General features: G+C 40.2%; 1 protein-coding gene across 2 annotated transcripts; it reads left to right on the top strand.

The window, feature by feature from the left end:
• Positions 1–282: 282 nt before the first annotated feature.
• On the top strand, positions 283–15,461 carry pls3 (plastin 3 (T isoform)). Of its 2 annotated transcripts, none has more exons than XM_085420246.1 (16): positions 283–431; positions 6,924–7,028; positions 7,115–7,266; positions 9,026–9,155; positions 9,381–9,513; positions 10,479–10,560; positions 10,667–10,832; positions 10,924–11,066; positions 11,755–11,850; positions 11,976–12,171; positions 12,667–12,745; positions 12,851–12,968; positions 13,049–13,179; positions 13,821–13,944; positions 14,122–14,246; positions 14,345–15,461. In XM_085420246.1, the coding sequence occupies exons 2-16, from the start codon at positions 6,968–6,970 to the stop codon at positions 14,475–14,477; spliced, it is 1,869 nt and encodes a 622-aa protein (XP_085276372.1). In that variant the 5' UTR covers positions 283–431; positions 6,924–6,967; the 3' UTR covers positions 14,478–15,461. The 2 variants fall into 2 exon arrangements, with proteins under 2 accessions (XP_085276372.1, XP_085276373.1); XM_085420247.1 differs by lacking the exon at positions 283–431 and adding an exon at positions 4,305–4,323.
• Positions 15,462–18,817: the final 3,356 nt, after the last annotated feature.

Here is an 18,817-nt window from a genome sequence, read left to right as displayed (position 1 = left end):
AGGTAAATCAAAATACAAGAAAAACTCCCCACAATTTAAATATAAAGGGAAAACATAGTTAGATATACTTTGAAAACATTTTATGAGAATTTAAAAATACTACATTTTCAACTGAAAATATTGCTGAATACATACATATATTTGTGCACTTGAGATATGACATGCCTATAAAGAATGTAATTGATTTATTATTTCTATAATTGTTCTAATAAATCAAATTAAGTAAAAAAATGTTTAATACAAAAAGACTTTTCACTGATGTATTTTATTTCAGTTTACATTTTTGGCATGGATAACCCTCCATATAACGCACCGCCTGTTTGGTGACGTCACGAAGGGCGGGCGAGCATTCCTGCCGTCTACTTTTGTCTCTACGTGGAGGAGGTAGGACTGCAAACTGGACAGTGTCTGGAATTTAAGGCGCACTAACAGTAAGTACCAATTTCCTGACAAGTTCTAGACCAGCACCTACTTATAGATAGAGTTTATATCAGTTTTGCTTATCAAAACAACATCCTTTGTCCCAAGCTTTCCTCCCTGTTATCCTCTGTTTGTAGGGATGGGTTTGCTGGAGTAAGCAGGGGTAGTTTCCTGCCTATGAAACTTACATGTCTGTCGCTAGCCGGCTAGCTCTAGCTACACCTTGAATGTAGCTCGTTCATCCTCTCGGAGCTGAACGAGTCTGAAAATGTTGAAATATTGCACTCTTTCACTCCTTAGTTATGACCACATAACTTTTGGAAAAAGTAACTACTGCTCAAAGACGTAGTATACATATACTAGTTTCATTGTTTAACTATGTATCACATTTATACACGAGGTTCACATTTCTAGTTATTTTTTATTTTTGTAGATGCGGGCTGTTTAGAAATTTTTGAATATGTAAAATCCTACAGGAAAAGTCAAGTTAGACAGAACCAGGTTTGTTCCTTCATCACGCCGCCTCTCACCGGAGGAAGTATAGGTGGAGCCTGCACTATTTCTTTTAAGTAATTCTTTTTAATCTTCCCGCTCCACCAAGTTAGCATATAAAAACCACATACCAGAATACAATATCACAGTCTGTAAATAAATCTTGTGTAACACATCTCTCTGCTCAATGCTCTTTACTTTGCTGAGTGTTTCTCCTCTGTGTGTGTGTGTGTGTGTGTGTGTGTGTTTGTGGGTTATTTTCTGCAAAGGTCTGACTCTCCCACTTTTTGCCAATGAACTGTAAACGTCTATGACGCCTTTGCACTCAATGTGCAAGAGTTAGCGTAGCTGATCCTTGAAAAAGCATTGTTCTCATGTGGTCTGTGCTGGTAAGCCTGACAAATGTTTCCCAACCAAAATAAGGCAGCTTGCTTATGCACAAAGTGACTTTTTGTCTGTGTCTGTGTGTGTTGAACAGTGGTCTATGTAAACTTGTTTACTGCCTAGAGCGATTTACCAGATTTTTCCTGGAGCCCATCTGGAGCTGCAGCGCTCACTTACATCTGGGATTCCAATCCTGGATCGTTCTTAGGACACGGCTGATCAGCAAGGTCGGCTGATAATGTCAGAGAAGCCCGTATTTTAACTTCATAAATGTTGTGACTTTGAACATAAAGCGTGTTGTGAATACAGGGTCTGGCCTTCTCTAAAATCTTGTTTCACTTGTATGGCAGGATACGAGGATGCAGGAGACGAGGTGTTTAATTCATAAACATGATTAATACATTGTTAGCTGTTCTCGTAGTGTCAGCGCTAGTGAATGTGATGATTGCATTTCCTTTGTGGGGAATGAAAAATGCTGGACGACATTTTAACTGTAACCTGACTGGCGTGGTTAGATTGCCCATGAATGTACTGGTATGTAGACTATGCTCCACAAAATAGCTGAGGTAAAGTGTAATTTTCCCTTGCTCATGCTGTGGAAGTATAAGAGCGCCTACTGTATGTGTTATTTAAAAGCACAGACATTACATGTGCACGCTGCTGTCTCTCCAACCAGACCTTGGAGACTGTGGATGGGTGGTGTATTTTTAAAAAACCTTGTGCTTCCAGCCGGGCTCACACCTGTGCGAGTGAACAGGTTTTCCCACTTTTTTCCACCATCAGGATCTATGGGAACGGTCACTTGTTCTGCAAGTCAGTAAAAGTGATCAGGTTACTCTTTAGTTGCACTTCTTTCTTTATTCAGAAACTCCTTTTTTTTTTTTTTTTTTTTTTTTTTTTTTTTTTTTTTTTTTTTTAAATTGCGTGTGCTGATGGATGTTTCTGAACATTAAAACAATGCATTGCTATGCTAGAATGCCAAGTCATTTTAAATAAATCATGTGCCAACTTTAATTAATACTACACATCAAATGCACCAGAGAATATTAATGCAATGAGTCACTAATGTTTTCCATTTTTTTAAAGGCCCCAGCTTATTAACGTGGTTTTTGAAGCAATCGGATACAATGTCAGTGGTATTTTTTACGGTTGCTGTGCCTTTTGTAGTACTGTGAGTGTGCCATGCCTATAAAGGATAATGGTATGCAAGGTTTTTGTTGAGTAATAGCATAGGTGTAGGTGTGGCTGCTTACCTGTAGGAGTAACAAGCTGATTCAGCAGCACCTCTGTCTGTATGGACTCCCGTACTAGCCCCTTTTAGACTTCCTTCATCATTTAGTAAAGCTACATGCTTTCATTTGGCCAACAATGGTAGGCTATAGAGAGCAGATTGTAAAGGCTAGGTGGTTGCTGTCATTTCATTTGAATGTTTCCATGATGATTCACCACATGGCCTGGCTTTTAAGGCTTTTATAATATCACTTTAACCCAGCCCAGGGTGTTGCACTCGCAGCTGTACATGATGTCAAAGTAGAGTAAACTCCGCAAACAATTTGTTGTCATCACCTCCCTCCTTACCTGTCAGTACTGCCCTGCTGATCTTATCCCAACAGCCTGAACAGGAAATAAAGGGCTGGCCCTACAGACTGTCTTTCTGCTCATGAGTCATTTTCACATCTGCACAAGATTGTGAGTGTAAAAAAAAACAAACAAACAAAAAAAAACGTCCCATGTTCTTGCAGACCGTGTTGGGTGTGTGCTTATTGAACTTAACCACATTTGGGAAGGGTGCCCAATCTATTTGTGTGCCTCACATTTCCCACATAACTGGATGAAACACTGGCGGGGCGGGGTGTGTCGCCTCAGCTCTGCACATTTAATTCAGCCATCTGGGAGCAGCCCTCGGCTTTAAATTGAGTGAAAGATTCATCAAAGGCGATTGTAAATGGCGTCAATGTGCTGTTTTTGGCTCAACAATTAAAGCCGCTGCTGGTAAAGAAGTGTGTGTGTGTGTGTGTGTGTGTGTGTGTGTGTGCGTTTGTGTTTGTGTGTGTGTGTGTGTGTGTGTGTGTGTGTGTGTGTGTGTGTGTGCGTTTGTGTTTGTGTGTGTGTGTGTGTGTGTGTGTGTGTGCGTTTGTGTTTGTGCGTATTTGTGATATCCAGTTGTAAAATGAGCTAGGAACCGAGAGAGCTTCTTGAACGGAGGGGGGGTTAGATGTCTTAAAGCCTACAAAACAAGTCCAGTTATGCTTGTTTTGCTGCTGCTGGGTATCACATGACTAGGATGACTGCACATCTATACAGATGAGCATTTGTTTCAGTCCAGCTTAATTTCAGCTGGAGCTACCAAATCTTGTATTTTAGGATATTTACAATATTTTTCTGTTTTTGCTTGGTTGTTTGTTTGTTTTTAATTAGTGAAAAGTATATAGCTATGGCACTCCTGAATCATCCTCTTTGTACTATAGCCAAAGACTGACCTCTTAATAATGTGCTCTATCAGAGGTATTGATGTGCTTTTAGGCAGACATCCATTTAGGAGGTTGATGTTGTTTTCAATGTTAAAGCACAGAATTTTTACAACACACACACACACACGCAAACACATGTGCAGCTGTCAAAGAAAACAACTGTCTTTGGAAACCAGCCGCTCTGAACTCTACTCTCTAGTGTAACACAAGATTTATGGCCACAGCTTTGCTACGGTGATTACAAACGCTCTATTCTTCCGTGCATCTCACATTTGTCCATTGCCATCTGTGCTCTTGCTCCACGTACTTGTGCCCTTCTTCTGTTGTCACTCCGCCTCCTGTTGAGGGTGTGACAAGTGAGCGAGTGAGGTAATGTTTGTGGGCCCTTCTTGCAGCAGGCCCAACTCAACCGGCCACATTTCACATCCTTTTTGGAGAAAAGTTAAATATAGCAGTGCTGAAATTGGCATTTTCCTAATAGTTGAGTGGGGAGTTTGTGCTTGGCCTGATTTGGGGTTGCTTTGTTGAAGGAAAACACACTTCTCTCTGATTTATAGTAAGTCTTTTAAAATGATTTGTGCTTTGATGTGGCTCATTAAAGTGACAAATCCCTTACCGTCACCTAGTTTTCGAAATTATGTAATTTTGTCTGAAGGACGTTTTTGGGCAAGTCTTTCTTGTTTTTGCAGGGCCGTGTGTTTTTAATTTGTCACTTTGTTTTATATTTATAGCTTTATGGGAACTGCATCACGTCTCTGATGCCTTGTGGCTACTGATGAGTCACCTTTCGTGACTATTAATAGTTCATTAAAGCAGATGCAAACTTTGGTTCACTGTCTGCTCAGCTGTCTGGGATGCTGCTGAGGGTAGAAAGATAATAGATGGCTCAGTTCACTCAGAGACGTTCAGGCACAAATTCCACTATTCGTTCTGTTATTTTTATATGTTTTGTTGGGGAAACCAGGCGTTGCCCAGGATTTCTGACAAATGTGACGATCGCACATCTGTAGCTTAAAGTCTGGCAAGAAAAAGGGAACGCGTTTCTATCTGGTAAAATCTTTGCTCTTTTGCTAACCGCTTTTTGTTTTCTCAACCCTCGTGTTGGAGAGGAATGCCATCATACCAGTTTAGCCTTGGAGAGCGAGGGAGCTCACCTCTCTGTAAGTGGAGCTCACTCAGTCCAGGCCTCCTGCATTCCTTTGCAGCTACTGAACAGGAAGGGGGTGCTGACAGAAATTCCTTATTTTCAGTGCCTTTTTTTCTCAATAGTTCCTTTGCCTCGGAGGAGAATGGGAAGCAGTGGTTTTTGTCAAGCAAAGTAGCTCTCGAGACAGATTCTCACTGACTCGTGGTCGATCCGTGACTTGAGTAGTTAACCTTTGAACCAGATGAACCCGACGGGTCATGTTTCATTTGCTCTGGCTGTTTAAACAGATTTCCATCTGGTCTTGCCCATGGCATGCCACTCGCCAGCGTTGATCTAATATTCAATGGGTTTGAGCTAACCTATCAGCACACTGCAGTCTCTTTGCACTGATCTGTCACTCAGTGCTGTCTTTTTTTTTTATCTCTATGAAACAGCCATGGGTTTGAATATGCAGGAACTGTAGACAAGGGTTAAGCGTTTGGTGTTCCTGTTCCAAGTTCCACTCTTTGCCCAAATAATATTGACCAGTGCTATTGAATGGGATTTGGGTGCATGCAGGTAAACAGAAATGGGTGGTTAGAACCACCAGCTTTCCCCTGACAATAATTCATATTTATAATTATTAGTAAATTTGAATGGGATATCTGATGACCTACCACAGAACATAGACCAGGGGTGGGCAACTCCAGGCCTTGAGGGCCGGTGTCCCTGCAGGTTTTAGATGTGTCCTTGAACCAACACAGCTTATTTAAATGGCTAAATTAGCTCCTCAACATGTCCAGAGTCGTGGTAATGAACTAATCATGTCATTCAGGTGTGTTGACCCAAAGTGCAATCTAAAACCTGCAGGACACCGGCCCTCGAGGCCAGAAATTCCCCACCCCTGCCATAGACCCAAGAGACTTTATGGTCTTCCTTAAAGTTAGCTACACAATTCAAATGCCTTGTGTAGCTGTTTGGCTACACAGAAAGAGGAGATTGCAGGGATTAAGCCAATGTGGGGGTCATAGAAACATACTAAAAAAGCAAACGGTGTGTAGCTTGACAGCCACTGTGCTATCTGTTAATCAAATGTTGATTGGTTGAAAAGTCACCTTGAACAGGAATGGGAACGATAGAGTTCACCACAAAGAGGAAGAGATTAAAAATGAATAAATAAATAGGAGAAAAGCAGACACAGGACAGTTCGCCCTCTTGTTTTCACTTTACTACAAACAGCTCTTTGTGTGTTTTGACTCATGTGTGCACTGTAGCAGGTACTAAGGTCAACTGTCCCTGTCATGGTCACTGTTATGTGTGATTGTCCATGATGTGTGCAAAGCTCATCACAGGTGCTTAAGTCATGTAGTGATTGGCACTGGAATCCCAGATTGCACATTTTGTTGATTGTTTGTAGGTCAATCCATTTAATTTCAGATGCATTTTGGTGATAACACCCCACAAATGTTTCACATTTGCACGTTTGTCTAGAGATCCCTGGCTTTTGAGTCTTTCCAACTGCTTGAGTCTTTTGAGTCTATTTGAAACTGCATGCACAGTCTTAACCACTTTTTAATTGCAGCCGTCAGTAAAAAGATTTAACTTGCTTTGTCGATTTGATTTGTAGTATAGGCACACAGTAAAAATAAAACATTGTAGTTAAAAAAATCTATATTTTACAAGATTTACTGTATAGTATACTAACTGAAGAGTAATCATTTAGTCAACCAAAGGCTGATGACATCTTGACTCATCTAGTAGTTTCATTGGAAAATGAGCTTGCTGCTATACAATAAAACTAACAGGACGTGACTTTGATTAAGGAAAAGGAAAAGCGATAGGTAAATGAAGCTATTTTAGGCCTGACAGAAAATAAAAGGTTCACTTATCTGCTGCGTGTCGATGCCACTCCCTTTGCTGGTTGAATGCATAGAAAGTGACAGCAGTGTGGGTGAGTTTGCAGGAGTGATAAAGATGCTGTTTTCCTCCCAAACTATTTTTAAGATGTTGTGACTCTGCTCTCTTCACAGTCACACCTTTCTTTGACTGACCAGCTCAGGTCAATCTCAGAAAAATGTCTGCAAAGCTAACACAAGAAGAAAGGGAGGAGATAAGACAGATATTTGAAAGTTACGGTAAGTAAAAGTCGTGTTTCTTTTTATTGCCGTCATTGTTACTGTTGGTTTAACCATATCTGATGATTCTTTCTGTGTTCTTATAGATAAGAACGGAGATGGGAATATCTCTAAACAAGAGCTTGGTGATCTTCTTAAAGACATCGGCCATCCGCTGCCAGGATTCAGGCTTCGAGAGCTCATCCAGAAGCTCGATACAGACAATGATGAAAAGCTAAACTTTAACGAGTTTACCTCGGTACGTTCTAAGCAGAGCCGAAAAGCATCCACATGCCACAAATGCATACAAGCATACTGCAGGAACGTGAAAGTGATAAACTGAAGAAGTGATTAATCCTTCACAGTAGCAGCTTCTTGTACAGTCTGCATTCTTTATCAGTCAAAACTTGGGATCACAAACAGCACCCCAAAATGTTATCACCCTTGGTCCAAACATCTACTGACTAATTATGTATGTATTTATTTAATAATTAAAATTTTATTGAATTAGACATTAGAAACATCAACATATAAAAAGGCAGTTCAAAGACACTGATGTAGTGTGATGTATACAAGGGAATTTGTACAATAAGTACAAAAAGATGTTTTCACTTTTTCTTTGGATATGAACTCACAGAAGAGGCCCTGTTGCTCCTTGGCTATCACATTTTTTTACAATTGAGACTTCCCAACATCTTGTCTGGCACGAGTCTGATTGATTAGGTATTTTTTATGGCACTGCAAAGCTGGGATCTGCAATCCAGCATGGTCCATGTATAGATAATAATGACATGTATAGACATACATGTGCCATTATGCAAGAAAGATGAATCAAAATGAGCAGAAGTGGCTGAAAGTATTAATAACCTCCACAAGGCTGCTATTGTGTTGTTGCGGTTGCTTCTTTCACCTACACTGGGTAGGAAGTGCAAGCTAGCATCCTGTGGCCTTCTGCATGTAAAGAGTGCTGTGCTAGTTTGCCCAGCAGCTCATTGTGGTCACACCGACAGCTGTGGAGGCGAGGCCACTGATGAAGCTCTGATAACTCCGGCTGCAGGAAGTATCACATACATTCCTACTGAATACATATTGTCAAACCAGCTTGGTTTCAATTCTCTCCCATGTTGCGATTTACTGATAAGATACGCTGCATATCAAGAACTGTCACCACATATTGCTCCCATTATTATTGTTAAATGACGTTTAAATATGTGGGTGTTTAATTTGGAGGATAAGTGCTGTAGCTGTTTCTGTCATAATCTCATCAACCCGAGGCCATCCTGGACCTTTAAAGCTCGTTGATGCCGTCAAAACCTCAGCTACTAGCCTAGATACTCACCATATCTTCTTAACCCAACCTGCTGGCTACAGGGCTATGTTTTCGTGCCACTGAGGAGAAATTCCAGCAGATCTCCTGTGTCTGCCGAGCAACCTGAGCTGCCACGGTGGCTCGCAGGAGACCACAGTAACAGGAGAGAAGATGGTTGAGGCTTTTTGCACAGAAGTATGACTTAATAAAGATTGTTTGCTTCACTGATTCTGATTCATTGATTAGTCTGCTGATTGCATTGAAAAAAAAAAAGTCAAAAAATTCAAAAATGGTCCAAACGCTTCCAAATGATTTCCGATTTAAAAAAAATAGAAAAAATAATATTAAAATACTGAATTACAAATGAAATTGCCGGAATAATCATATTATAAATAACATGCAGCTGATCTGAACGTGATCTTTAGTAAATTTGCTCAGATACTCATACAGTAGTTTGACACATACCTGTTTAATCAAATGTAATTCAAAGGAAGTGTCTGTCATTGGTCTGTTATGCTGAGTCAGTCATTGTAGGTACTGGTAAATGATGGTGTCTTATCTAATCCAATTCTCGTAAATTAGGATTATTTCCACCACTTTTTTTGAGATTACTACGACATAATCCCAAATCAGTGTCTTTAAATGCAACACAAACACGCCATAGCCTTCAGCCTTCGCCATTTCTAACCATTCTTTGCTGTTATTTTAGATTGTTGATGAACTGAAGGCCGGCCAGATATCCAAGTCTTTCCGCAAGGCCATCAACAGAAAGGAAGGCATCCTGGCTATTGGAGGGACGTCTGAGCTGTCAAGTGAAGGCACACAACATTCGTTCTCTGGTACGTCAGAGATTCCCAACCTCATTGGCACTGTTTGCTGCCAGTGTTTGTCATGAGCTGTTGACTTTGTACCCTCTGCAGTTCAGGTGCAGGCGCTTCATTTAACACTGAAGTAATCTATATTAGACAATGTGACCTAGTGAAATTAGGTGATATAAGCAGCCCACTCACGTTACCTTGTTGGTGTTTGGATTTTAACTAACCTGTGTCTGTTTGTCCTCATAGAGGAGGAGCGATACGCCTTTGTGAACTGGATCAACACCGCTCTGGAAAAAGACCCTGACTGCCAACATGTTCTGCCCATGGATCCCAACACAAACGCCCTCTTCACGTGTGTTGGAGACGGTATCGTACTCTGGTGGGTGCTCCTGTTACTGTCCCTCACTGAGCTCTAACACTGCTCTAAAGGTTGTTCATATTAAAAAATATGAGTTTTTATATCAACATATAGAGGTCTAAAGAGATCGCGTTGTCTGTGCCTGAATTGCAGCTGGACTGGTCAAAGCTCAAAATGATGCTTCACTGTTTGAATTGGCTACTTTTAAAAATCTGTTTGAGGTGCCGGTGTGGCTCCCTGGGTTGAGCAGGCGACCCTATCACCATGAGGCTAATGCAGCATGCCTGGGCTTGAAGCCACTGGGCCTCGGAGTGCTGCTTTATCCCTGTAATGCCTCAAAATCCCAAAACATATATTTAAAAAAAACAAAAAAACAATACACACACACACATTTGCTTCTGAGTTGGAGTTCAAATTAATATCCACCTTTCACACCCTTCATTTGCATTTTTGTGACCTGGCAAACAAAAGCTATGATTTTGTTTATTACATGCTGAATTATGTTTTGTGATACTGTACAACTGTTTAAACATACATCAGTTTTACATTAACTCAAGCTCAGTTTATAAGACTGAGAAAATATATGATTACTTTTACTTAAGTGTTTTTGACACCAATGGCTCTGAAGTAGTAAAGTAACAGTCCTTCATGTTAAACATATTTCTGATACAGCTAATTAAGTTGCAACATAAAAGGATATTGTTAGTTTGTCTAAGGTTATGTTGCTACAATATAAAAGCAAGAATCAGTTAAACATCACATGTTTGAATTTATGTTAAAGTTTAAAAAAGTGCCACAAATTTACTTAAACTGTGAATGCAAATCTTTCCAACCATGATGCCCTAAAAGTTAGATATTTACGCCCAAGTTGCTTAATATTCACAAACACAGATGCTTTAGAGACAATAAACATTTGGATTTCTGTCTCCTTAACAACATGCATCAGACATGTTAATGTTTGTGGGGTTTTTTTACTCTTTGCACAGCAAAATGATCAACCTGTCAGTGCCCGACACGATTGATGAGAGGACCATAAATAAGAAGAAGTTGACTCCTTTCACAATACAGGTCAGTCAGTTTTTTCTTATGGTGCTTTTTTCCCCCTCACATTTTTTAGCAAATGTTTTTGTTGTTGTTGTTGTTGTTTTGTTAACTGTTAATTTGTGCCTTACAGGAGAATCTAAACCTGGCCCTGAACTCTGCTTCAGCCATCGGGTGCCATGTGGTGAACATCGGTGCTTTAGACCTGAGAGAAGGGAAGCCCCATCTGGTGTTGGGCCTGCTGTGGCAGATCATCAAGATCGGTCTCTTTGCTGACATTGAGCTCAGCAGAAATGAAGGTACAGGGCATTAAACAACATGCGCTTCAGTCCTGTTGTTCCCCCAGTCTGTTTTCAAGCAGTTTAAGTGATGATTAATGCTCCTGAACAGCACTGGCGGCATTGCTGAGGGATGGGGAAACTCTCGAGGACCTGATGAAGCTGTCACCAGAAGAACTGCTGTTACGCTGGGCAAACTTTCACCTGGAAAATGCTGGACAGAAGAAGATCAACAACTTCAGCTCTGACATTAAAGTGAGTATACTCACTGGCACTGAATCCAGGTGGTGCATCTAAATAGTAGATGCAGAGAGAGGGACACTAAACAAAACTTTAGAACATAATATTACAGGTTTAATGTGGCTTTTAAGGTTCTTCACGGGGCTTTTTAAATCCATTTTTGACTTGTTTTTCACTCCGGTAATAACTACGTCTACCAACACAGGCGTCTGTCAGCCCACCTGGACAGGTAGCACATGTTTGTACAAACTTACCCAAATATCCACTTATCTTTTCCAAAAATAGGAATGAGTGGGTAGTGTCTCAGGCTTAGCTGTGTATGTAGGGATTAAGACAAAGACACAGTCTTTCTGTGGCAACATGCATTTTAGTGAGTTAGTTCAGGTGAAAGGTGCCACTACGTCAGATGTACAGCATTTTGTATACAGTTATGCACCTGTATGTGTATGTATTTTTCTCAAGCTCTGCATTTGTTTTTTTGTTTCTGATTAATTCTCATTATTATAACATTTAGCGATGTGATCCTCTAAAAACTTCTAAAGTTCAGTTTTTGTCCCTGTTGAAGTTGTTCTCAAACTAAATCAAGTTTATCATCACCTTTCTCAGAGTGAAGCTGCCTTTAATAAGATAAAATGAGTGCAGGTTTTGTTGTTTGTCCAATAGCAGGAACCTACATTTTCTTTCTTTGTTTTCCTTTATTTAGGATTCAAGAGCCTATTTCCACCTTCTGAATCAAATCTCTCCAAAAGGCACAGATGAGGATAAGCCACGCATAGACATCAACATGGCAGGAATCAATGTAAGCACTCTGACAGTCAGCGCTCACAGCTGAGCATCTCCAACACATGCCAGCAGCTGTACAGGGCCTCTGACTCAAGTGTGTGTGTGTGTGTGTGTGTGTGTGTGTGTGTGTGTGTTGTTCAGGAGAAAGACGACATGAAGAGGGCAGATGCCATGCTGCAGCAGGCTGACAGACTCGGCTGTCGGCAGTTTGTCACTCCAGCTGACGTTGTCAGTGGAAACCCCAAACTCAACCTTGCTTTCGTGGCCAATCTGTTTAATAAATATCCAGCACTGACCAAACCTGAGAATGAGGATATTGACTGGGGACTGTTGGAAGGTGGGTTATCAAGACGTTCACAGGTGGTAATCAAATGAAAGCTAAATTGGAAGATACAAGAGGCCCCAGGGATCTGTAGTATTTCTCTGTTACATTATTTATGGGTGAATGAGTAAAACAAAAAGTTTGATGCAGTCAGGAACCATCTTTGATGGAAAAGCAGAAAATGAACATGAGAAATCTCCAAAATTAATTTTAAAAAATCTGCTTGAAAGAATCTAGCTGACAAAATGGTTGTATTTAGATTTCTCCAGATAGTCAGAGCATCTGCCTAACACAAACATAAACATGTAAGTTATAGCTAACAAACAACAACTAAGAGGTGTACTGTAGCATAGAGAAGTCTTAATATGACAACAAGTCCCTCCTGGCTTTGGCACCTACTGCATACGTTAGTCAGTACATTTGTATTTACAATAATCTTTACTGTTCACTTGTATAGTTGCATACATTCATCATTAAGTCCCTTAAGACTCACAATCCTGTACTGTCCAGGTGAGACGAGAGAAGAGAGGACGTTCCGAAACTGGATGAACTCCCTGGGAGTGAACCCACATGTGAATCATCTGTATGGGTAAGTAAACTTACTGGCATCTGAAACAAAAAAGTGGGATGCTAGCTTCTTCTTTTTGTCTTATTTAATGTTTATTATTAATTACAATGCTCACTATTCTTCCAGAGACCTACAGGATGCCCTGGTCATCCTTCAGCTCTATGATAAGATTAAAGTGCCGGTTGACTGGAACAACAAGGTCAACAAGCCACCATACCCTAAACTGGGAACCAACATGAAAAAGGTAGACCTAATGGCCTTATTCTTTTAGATTCAAGAAGAAACATGTTGGCTTTCTCCAACTATTTAATTTATATTTCCCAGCTGGAGAATTGTAACTATGCAGTGGAACTGGGCAAAACGGCCAAGTTCTCCCTCGTTGGCATCGGCGGGCAGGACCTGAATGATGGCAATGCTACCTTGACTCTAGCACTGGTGTGGCAGTTGATGAGAAGGTACAAAAAGTACAACACCGTGTGATTTCAGGAATAGAATCAAGTAGAAGTTCCTCCTTCCTTTTGTTTCTGTGTTTCTGCTTTTCTTGTAGTCAACAAGATAAGGAAAAGGTTTACAGCCTGGCGTGCTGAGCATGCATAGCACATTTCTGTGTCCAGCTGACTTATTTTTAAACACTTAAAAAATATAAAACAACTAATTTTCTGAATTGTTTACATTCTACAGTAACACAGATTGCAAACTTTGGTTTTTAAGCCTTAAGTGGCATCAGCAACCTTTATAAGTCATATGTAGTACACATAGTATATGTAGTACATTAAATAATAAAGTTATGCATCATTATATTTTAAAGGGACTTCTTATCCTCATTTACAGCATTTGGGAACAATTGGTCGCCAGGGAAAAATGAGTATTTAACTGGCTGCGAGTGGTTTCTGGAGGTTGCTGGAAGTCACTGTGAAATTGATCACTGTGCCCCAGTCATTGACCCCATGGTAGCCATTAATCACTAAGGAAAAATGCTCATCCCACAATCGGTTGCCAGTGTTTGCCAGGATGTTTTTGTCTTTGGTCTTTTAGTTAAAAACTGGAGTTCTCTGTTCAGTCCTGTAATAAATATTCTGCCTCTCTACTCTTTCAGATATACGCTGAATGTACTGGAGGACCTTGGTGATGGAGAGAAAGTAAATGATGACATCATTGTACGCTGGGTGAACAAAACATTGGCAGAGGCTGGAAAATCAGCCAAGATTTCAAGTTTTAAGGTAAAATGACATTGGAGAATCAGACATCTCTACATATGTAAACCAGCCCTCATCAGCATTGAGCAGCGTAAAAAGATGTAGTCATGTGATTCGGTTGGGGAGGGGTGGGGTCTCATTTTGCTGAGACGGCTCCATGTGTGGGTCGGAGCCCTAATCTGTGTGTTATGTGGCGATCAGGACAAGGAGATCAGCAGCAGTTTGGCAGTACTGGAACTCATAGACGCCATCCAGCCTGGCAGCATTGACTATGATCTGATCAAAACTGGCAGACTCTCTGAAGACGACAAGCTGGAGAATGCCAAGTAAGGACAAAAAGAAGGAGAAGCAGCTTTTTGACCATATACTGGTAAGTAGGGGTGACCAGCTTTTATATAACTTACCATGTCTGTATCCTCTCTAGATATGCCATTTCCATGGCGAGGAAGATTGGAGCCCGCGTCTACGCTCTCCCAGAAGACCTTGTGGAGGTCAAGCCCAAAATGGTGATGACTGTCTTTGCCTGCTTGATGGGTCGGGGGATGAAACGAGTCTAACTAGCTGGAATCATTGTGACAATTACTCATACCCACAGGCCATTAGCATTTTGAGAGAGCTGCCCCGTTCGAAGGAATTATGTTTTTTTTTCTTTTTCTTGTGTGTCAGAATCATACATTTGCATGTGTCCCTGCATCTTCTGATTAATAGAGGTGTTTTCTGAAGAATAATGTGCTTTCATCTTATTTAAAGTGAGGCTGCAAAACTAAAATTTCTAAAGACTTTGATCATCTTTACAGTTTCAGTATGCAGAACTCTTAACGTGTAAGAATGCTGTTTTGTTTTGTGTTTTTTAAGCGAGCGTGCCTGTTTGCAGCTGCAAGGTTGTTTACATATTTTTACTCAGCTCGATAAGTAAATTATAGCCTTGAGTAAGCAAAACACATTCCGAAATACCATAGTTATGAATAAATGCTTGGTAAATGTTTGGGAAGGGGGAGGGGGAATAAAAAGAGAAGAGGCATCAGACAACCATTTCCTCTCACTTGATGAAGTAAAACCATGGCCTAAACTGGCATCTTAACTGGCAACGTAAACGTCTACATATCCATATACAGAAGCCATAAGGTCTGATCATAGTAAAGACCATGATGTGCTATCTGTATTCTTGTACTCGTCATTTGTTTGTTTATTGGGATCATTATGCGATGTAAATGCTGTTCTTTGGGTGTTTCTGGTCTTAGTTGTTTGGGTTTTTGTTTTTTTGTTTGTTTTGTTTTTTAAAGTATCTGTTACGTTGGATGAAGAGCAGGCTGACTGGATTCTCCTGGCTTCTGCTGTGCCTTCTTGTCTCAAAGACAACTTGCACTCATGCGTTGAGTTTTTCCTTTCCTTTTGTATTCACCGTTACCAAATATAAATTGCAACTTCATTCCAGGTAGCTTTATGATACTCTATGACAATGGCCAGATTGTATTTGGTCTCGTGTTCATGTCTATTCCTAAGGGCTTTACATGCAACAATAAATATGCCTTGGAAAACCAGTCTTATGTTTGATCGTGGTTATTTCTGACCACAAGTTCATCTTTTAAGCTCTTCCACTTTTCTTTAAAAAATGAAATTTACTATTTTGTTTTCACTTTACAACATTATTTAGCCTGGCTAAATTAACCAGCCCAGAACACAGATTATCTTTGGGGTTCTTTTAATCTGAATGATAAAGTAAGTGCTCAGAAGAAAATAAAAAAGGTTGTAAAAATAAAGAAATAAAATTGTTACAGACAGTTCTTATCCAGTAACAGCTTTGTGCAGTGGTAACCCACTGCTACTGCAGGTTATTTCCCCAACTTTATCAGCATCTGGAACTCAAGGACGTCTAGCGTCATTTTGTGTGTGATATAAACCCATACATAAATAAAACAAACTTAGCAGTGCAAAAATAACTGTAGTGGCTTCTCCTGCTAAGATACAGAGCCAAGATTAAACAGTTAACAAGGTACATTTCCCTCTTACCCATAGAGATAGTATAATACAAGTGTGAACTCAAATACATACAGTGCATTAATTCAGCAGAAAACGGAATATAGATCCCTCTGAGATGAACGGCGAAGTTGGTTGCAGCCACTCCTGGTGCCTTAACTGTTGCACACTTTGCATTCAAAACAGATCACGCAGCGAAAAAAAAGGCATTGCACACCCACATAAAACCAATGCAAGCTAGCACTCCCGTCTCTGTAGATCCCCATGATCCCTTGCGCTCTCAGGGGTACCCCAAAAGAAACAGCGCCATCCAGTGGCATGTCCCATAATATCGAACTTCCACCTGGCTACAATACAAACAAAGTGGATGCTTTGGTTACTTGTAGATCAAAATAAACATTATGTTGTAATTATATAGCACTAATTCGGGGACTTTATATTGTAAGATAAAGTCTCTACAATATTAGAAGCAAACCTCACACACCTACCTCGCACATCTACACAACCCACTATGAGCAACAGACATTATGTCTCTAAGATTTTTAGGACAGATTGCAATAAATTCAGTTTTGTGGAGATTTTAAAGCATGAATTTAGAGGTCGTCCTGGCTTCAATGCCTATAAGACATGCCTGTAGTTTACCTAACTGACTTCATGGAAAAATAAAGCTGGGTATCATCTGCATAGCAACAAAGATGTAAGATGTCATATTCAGTTTCTTGTTAAACACAAATACCTGCATGTCTGAAAGCTAACATGTCTAACCTTTAAGCAGTTGGACTACAGCAGCAGAAGACCACACAAGGTGCCACTCCTTTCAGCAAAGAACACAAAAACTAAGCCATAATTCTCATCGGCTCACCAAAACTGGAAAATAGAACGATTGGAAAAATGTCGCCTGGTCTCATGAGTCTGGATTTCTGCTGCACCATTCAGAAGGTATAATCAGAATTTGGTGTAATCAGTATGAAAGTATGGATTATACCAACAATTTTTTACTTGACACACTTTGGGGCCCTTAGTGCCATCTGAGCATCATTTAAATGCACTGTTGGTGACCATGTCTGTGTCTTTTACATGGGTAATATATCAGTTTATCTGAATAAAGTGACGTATTAAGTATAATTAGTGATGCTGGATTCATCATGCAAGAAATGCATCATCTTGGCTCAACATCTTGAAGGGTATGAACAAACAGTGGTTGGTATGGTTACAAGTAACCATAGAAGAGGATACATACAAGTCTAAAAACACTTTAACATTTAATATGTTTAAACTGATGTTAAACATGACTTTTTTAAGCATTCTCCGAGTACTTTCAGTGTATTAGATCTTTTGTTTTGTGAATGATTGATCCCAAAATGTACTCAGGAGGAAGTTCTTTGTTTCCAAGCGCCTCTTACATCAGATACCTGTTGTTGTTTTTTTACTGCTTCTCCTTCCTCTTATCTGAGCTTCTGTTAATGTTACTACCTTTATGCTTTATGTTCTTCCTCTTTTTCACCATAAAATCCCCCACCTGTTTTTTTATTTGTTTTTTTTTTTTAAAAACCTCTGTAAAAGAAAAAAACAAAGCACTTACAGTTTCTGCTTTTACTCGTCTCTTCACAGTCCATCAACAATCTCGTTGCCCAACAGAGATAGTAATGGCAGATTGAAGTTTACTGTTCACTGGGCTGAATCTTATTCAGATGGAAAGTCCTCTGGGCTTCACTCCCACTAAGTTTTTGAGGATCTGATTAAAGCGGAAACTGCCAGGCTCTGTCGGAAAGCTGCATGATTATGAAGAAGTCTCGTGTGGTCCCCATCGCCTGGGTTTTCAAGCTCCATTTGCAGTGGAGAGTGGTGGCTGTGGTGAAAGTTTAGACTCCTAAACATCGCTGCTCTTGATACTTTTTGTCAACTAGAGAAGATTAAGCAAAATATTTCAAGTCAAACTCTCAGGATCAAACTGTCAATAATCATAAATATCCCACAGATCCTAATGTTCCCATCCTAGATCATAAAGAAAAGAGGCTAAGTTCGTGTTTTACCTTATATCTAAGGTACATCCTGGCTCCCCACCTCTCACTCTATAGTAGCTGGGATAGGCCCCAACCCCCCACGACCCTGATAAGGATAAGCAGAAGTGAATAAATGGATGGATAAAGTTTCACAGTAAGTCTACAAATATAAGTGTACAGCCCAAAAATCATATGTTAGTACAAAGGTACTGTGAGCAAAATATACTTAATTCCTCACATTTATTATATGCAATGTAATGAGATAGTTCATAGTAGGAATCAGCGCAGAAGCAGCAGCATATGCTTGACTACATTCATGTTTCTGTTTCTGCTAATCTTCCTTTTTTGTACTGCACACCTCTTTGAGCCAAACCGACTACTGTTAAAATGACCCATCTGCTCAGACATGAATGAGCTTAAGAAAAGTTATCATTGTGTTTATGAGAGGGCTCACAAGCGAACAAGGGTTATGATATGTCATTAAGCCGATATGTTACAAATGCTGATGAGCTGTCAAGCAAATATAAAAAATGTCAGACTAAGAAATGCTGAGAATATGAATCAGGCAGACTACATATATAAAGAAAATCAAATAAATCAGGTGAACTGGCTGCATTCTTTTGTTCTGTTTCTCACGATTCTCCTGAGTAATAAAAGTTAAAAGGAACAAGGTTTTCCTAGAATACTCTTCAGTCTGATGCTGACATCAAGGCTCTCAACTACTTGAAAGATTTCCACACCCTCCATCTCCCACCCCTACCTGCTTCCTCGGCACTCAGCCCATCTGAGGATGAGGTGGACCACGTGCTCACGCATGTGAGGAGAGCGCTCTTCGAGAGGAGGCTCACAACCGAGAATGGTGCAAGAGCAGGACTTGCATCCGGCGTGGGCACAAAGGATGGATTGGCTGGTGAAGA

Source organism: Rhamphochromis longiceps, linkage group LG10 (genome assembly GCF_057381845.1).
Source record: "Rhamphochromis longiceps isolate RC_006_pf linkage group LG10, R_longiceps_female_GT1.1, whole genome shotgun sequence".
Classification (NCBI taxonomy): domain Eukaryota; kingdom Metazoa; phylum Chordata; class Actinopteri; order Cichliformes; family Cichlidae; genus Rhamphochromis; species Rhamphochromis longiceps.
This window is presented reverse-complemented; position numbering and strand designations above follow the sequence as displayed.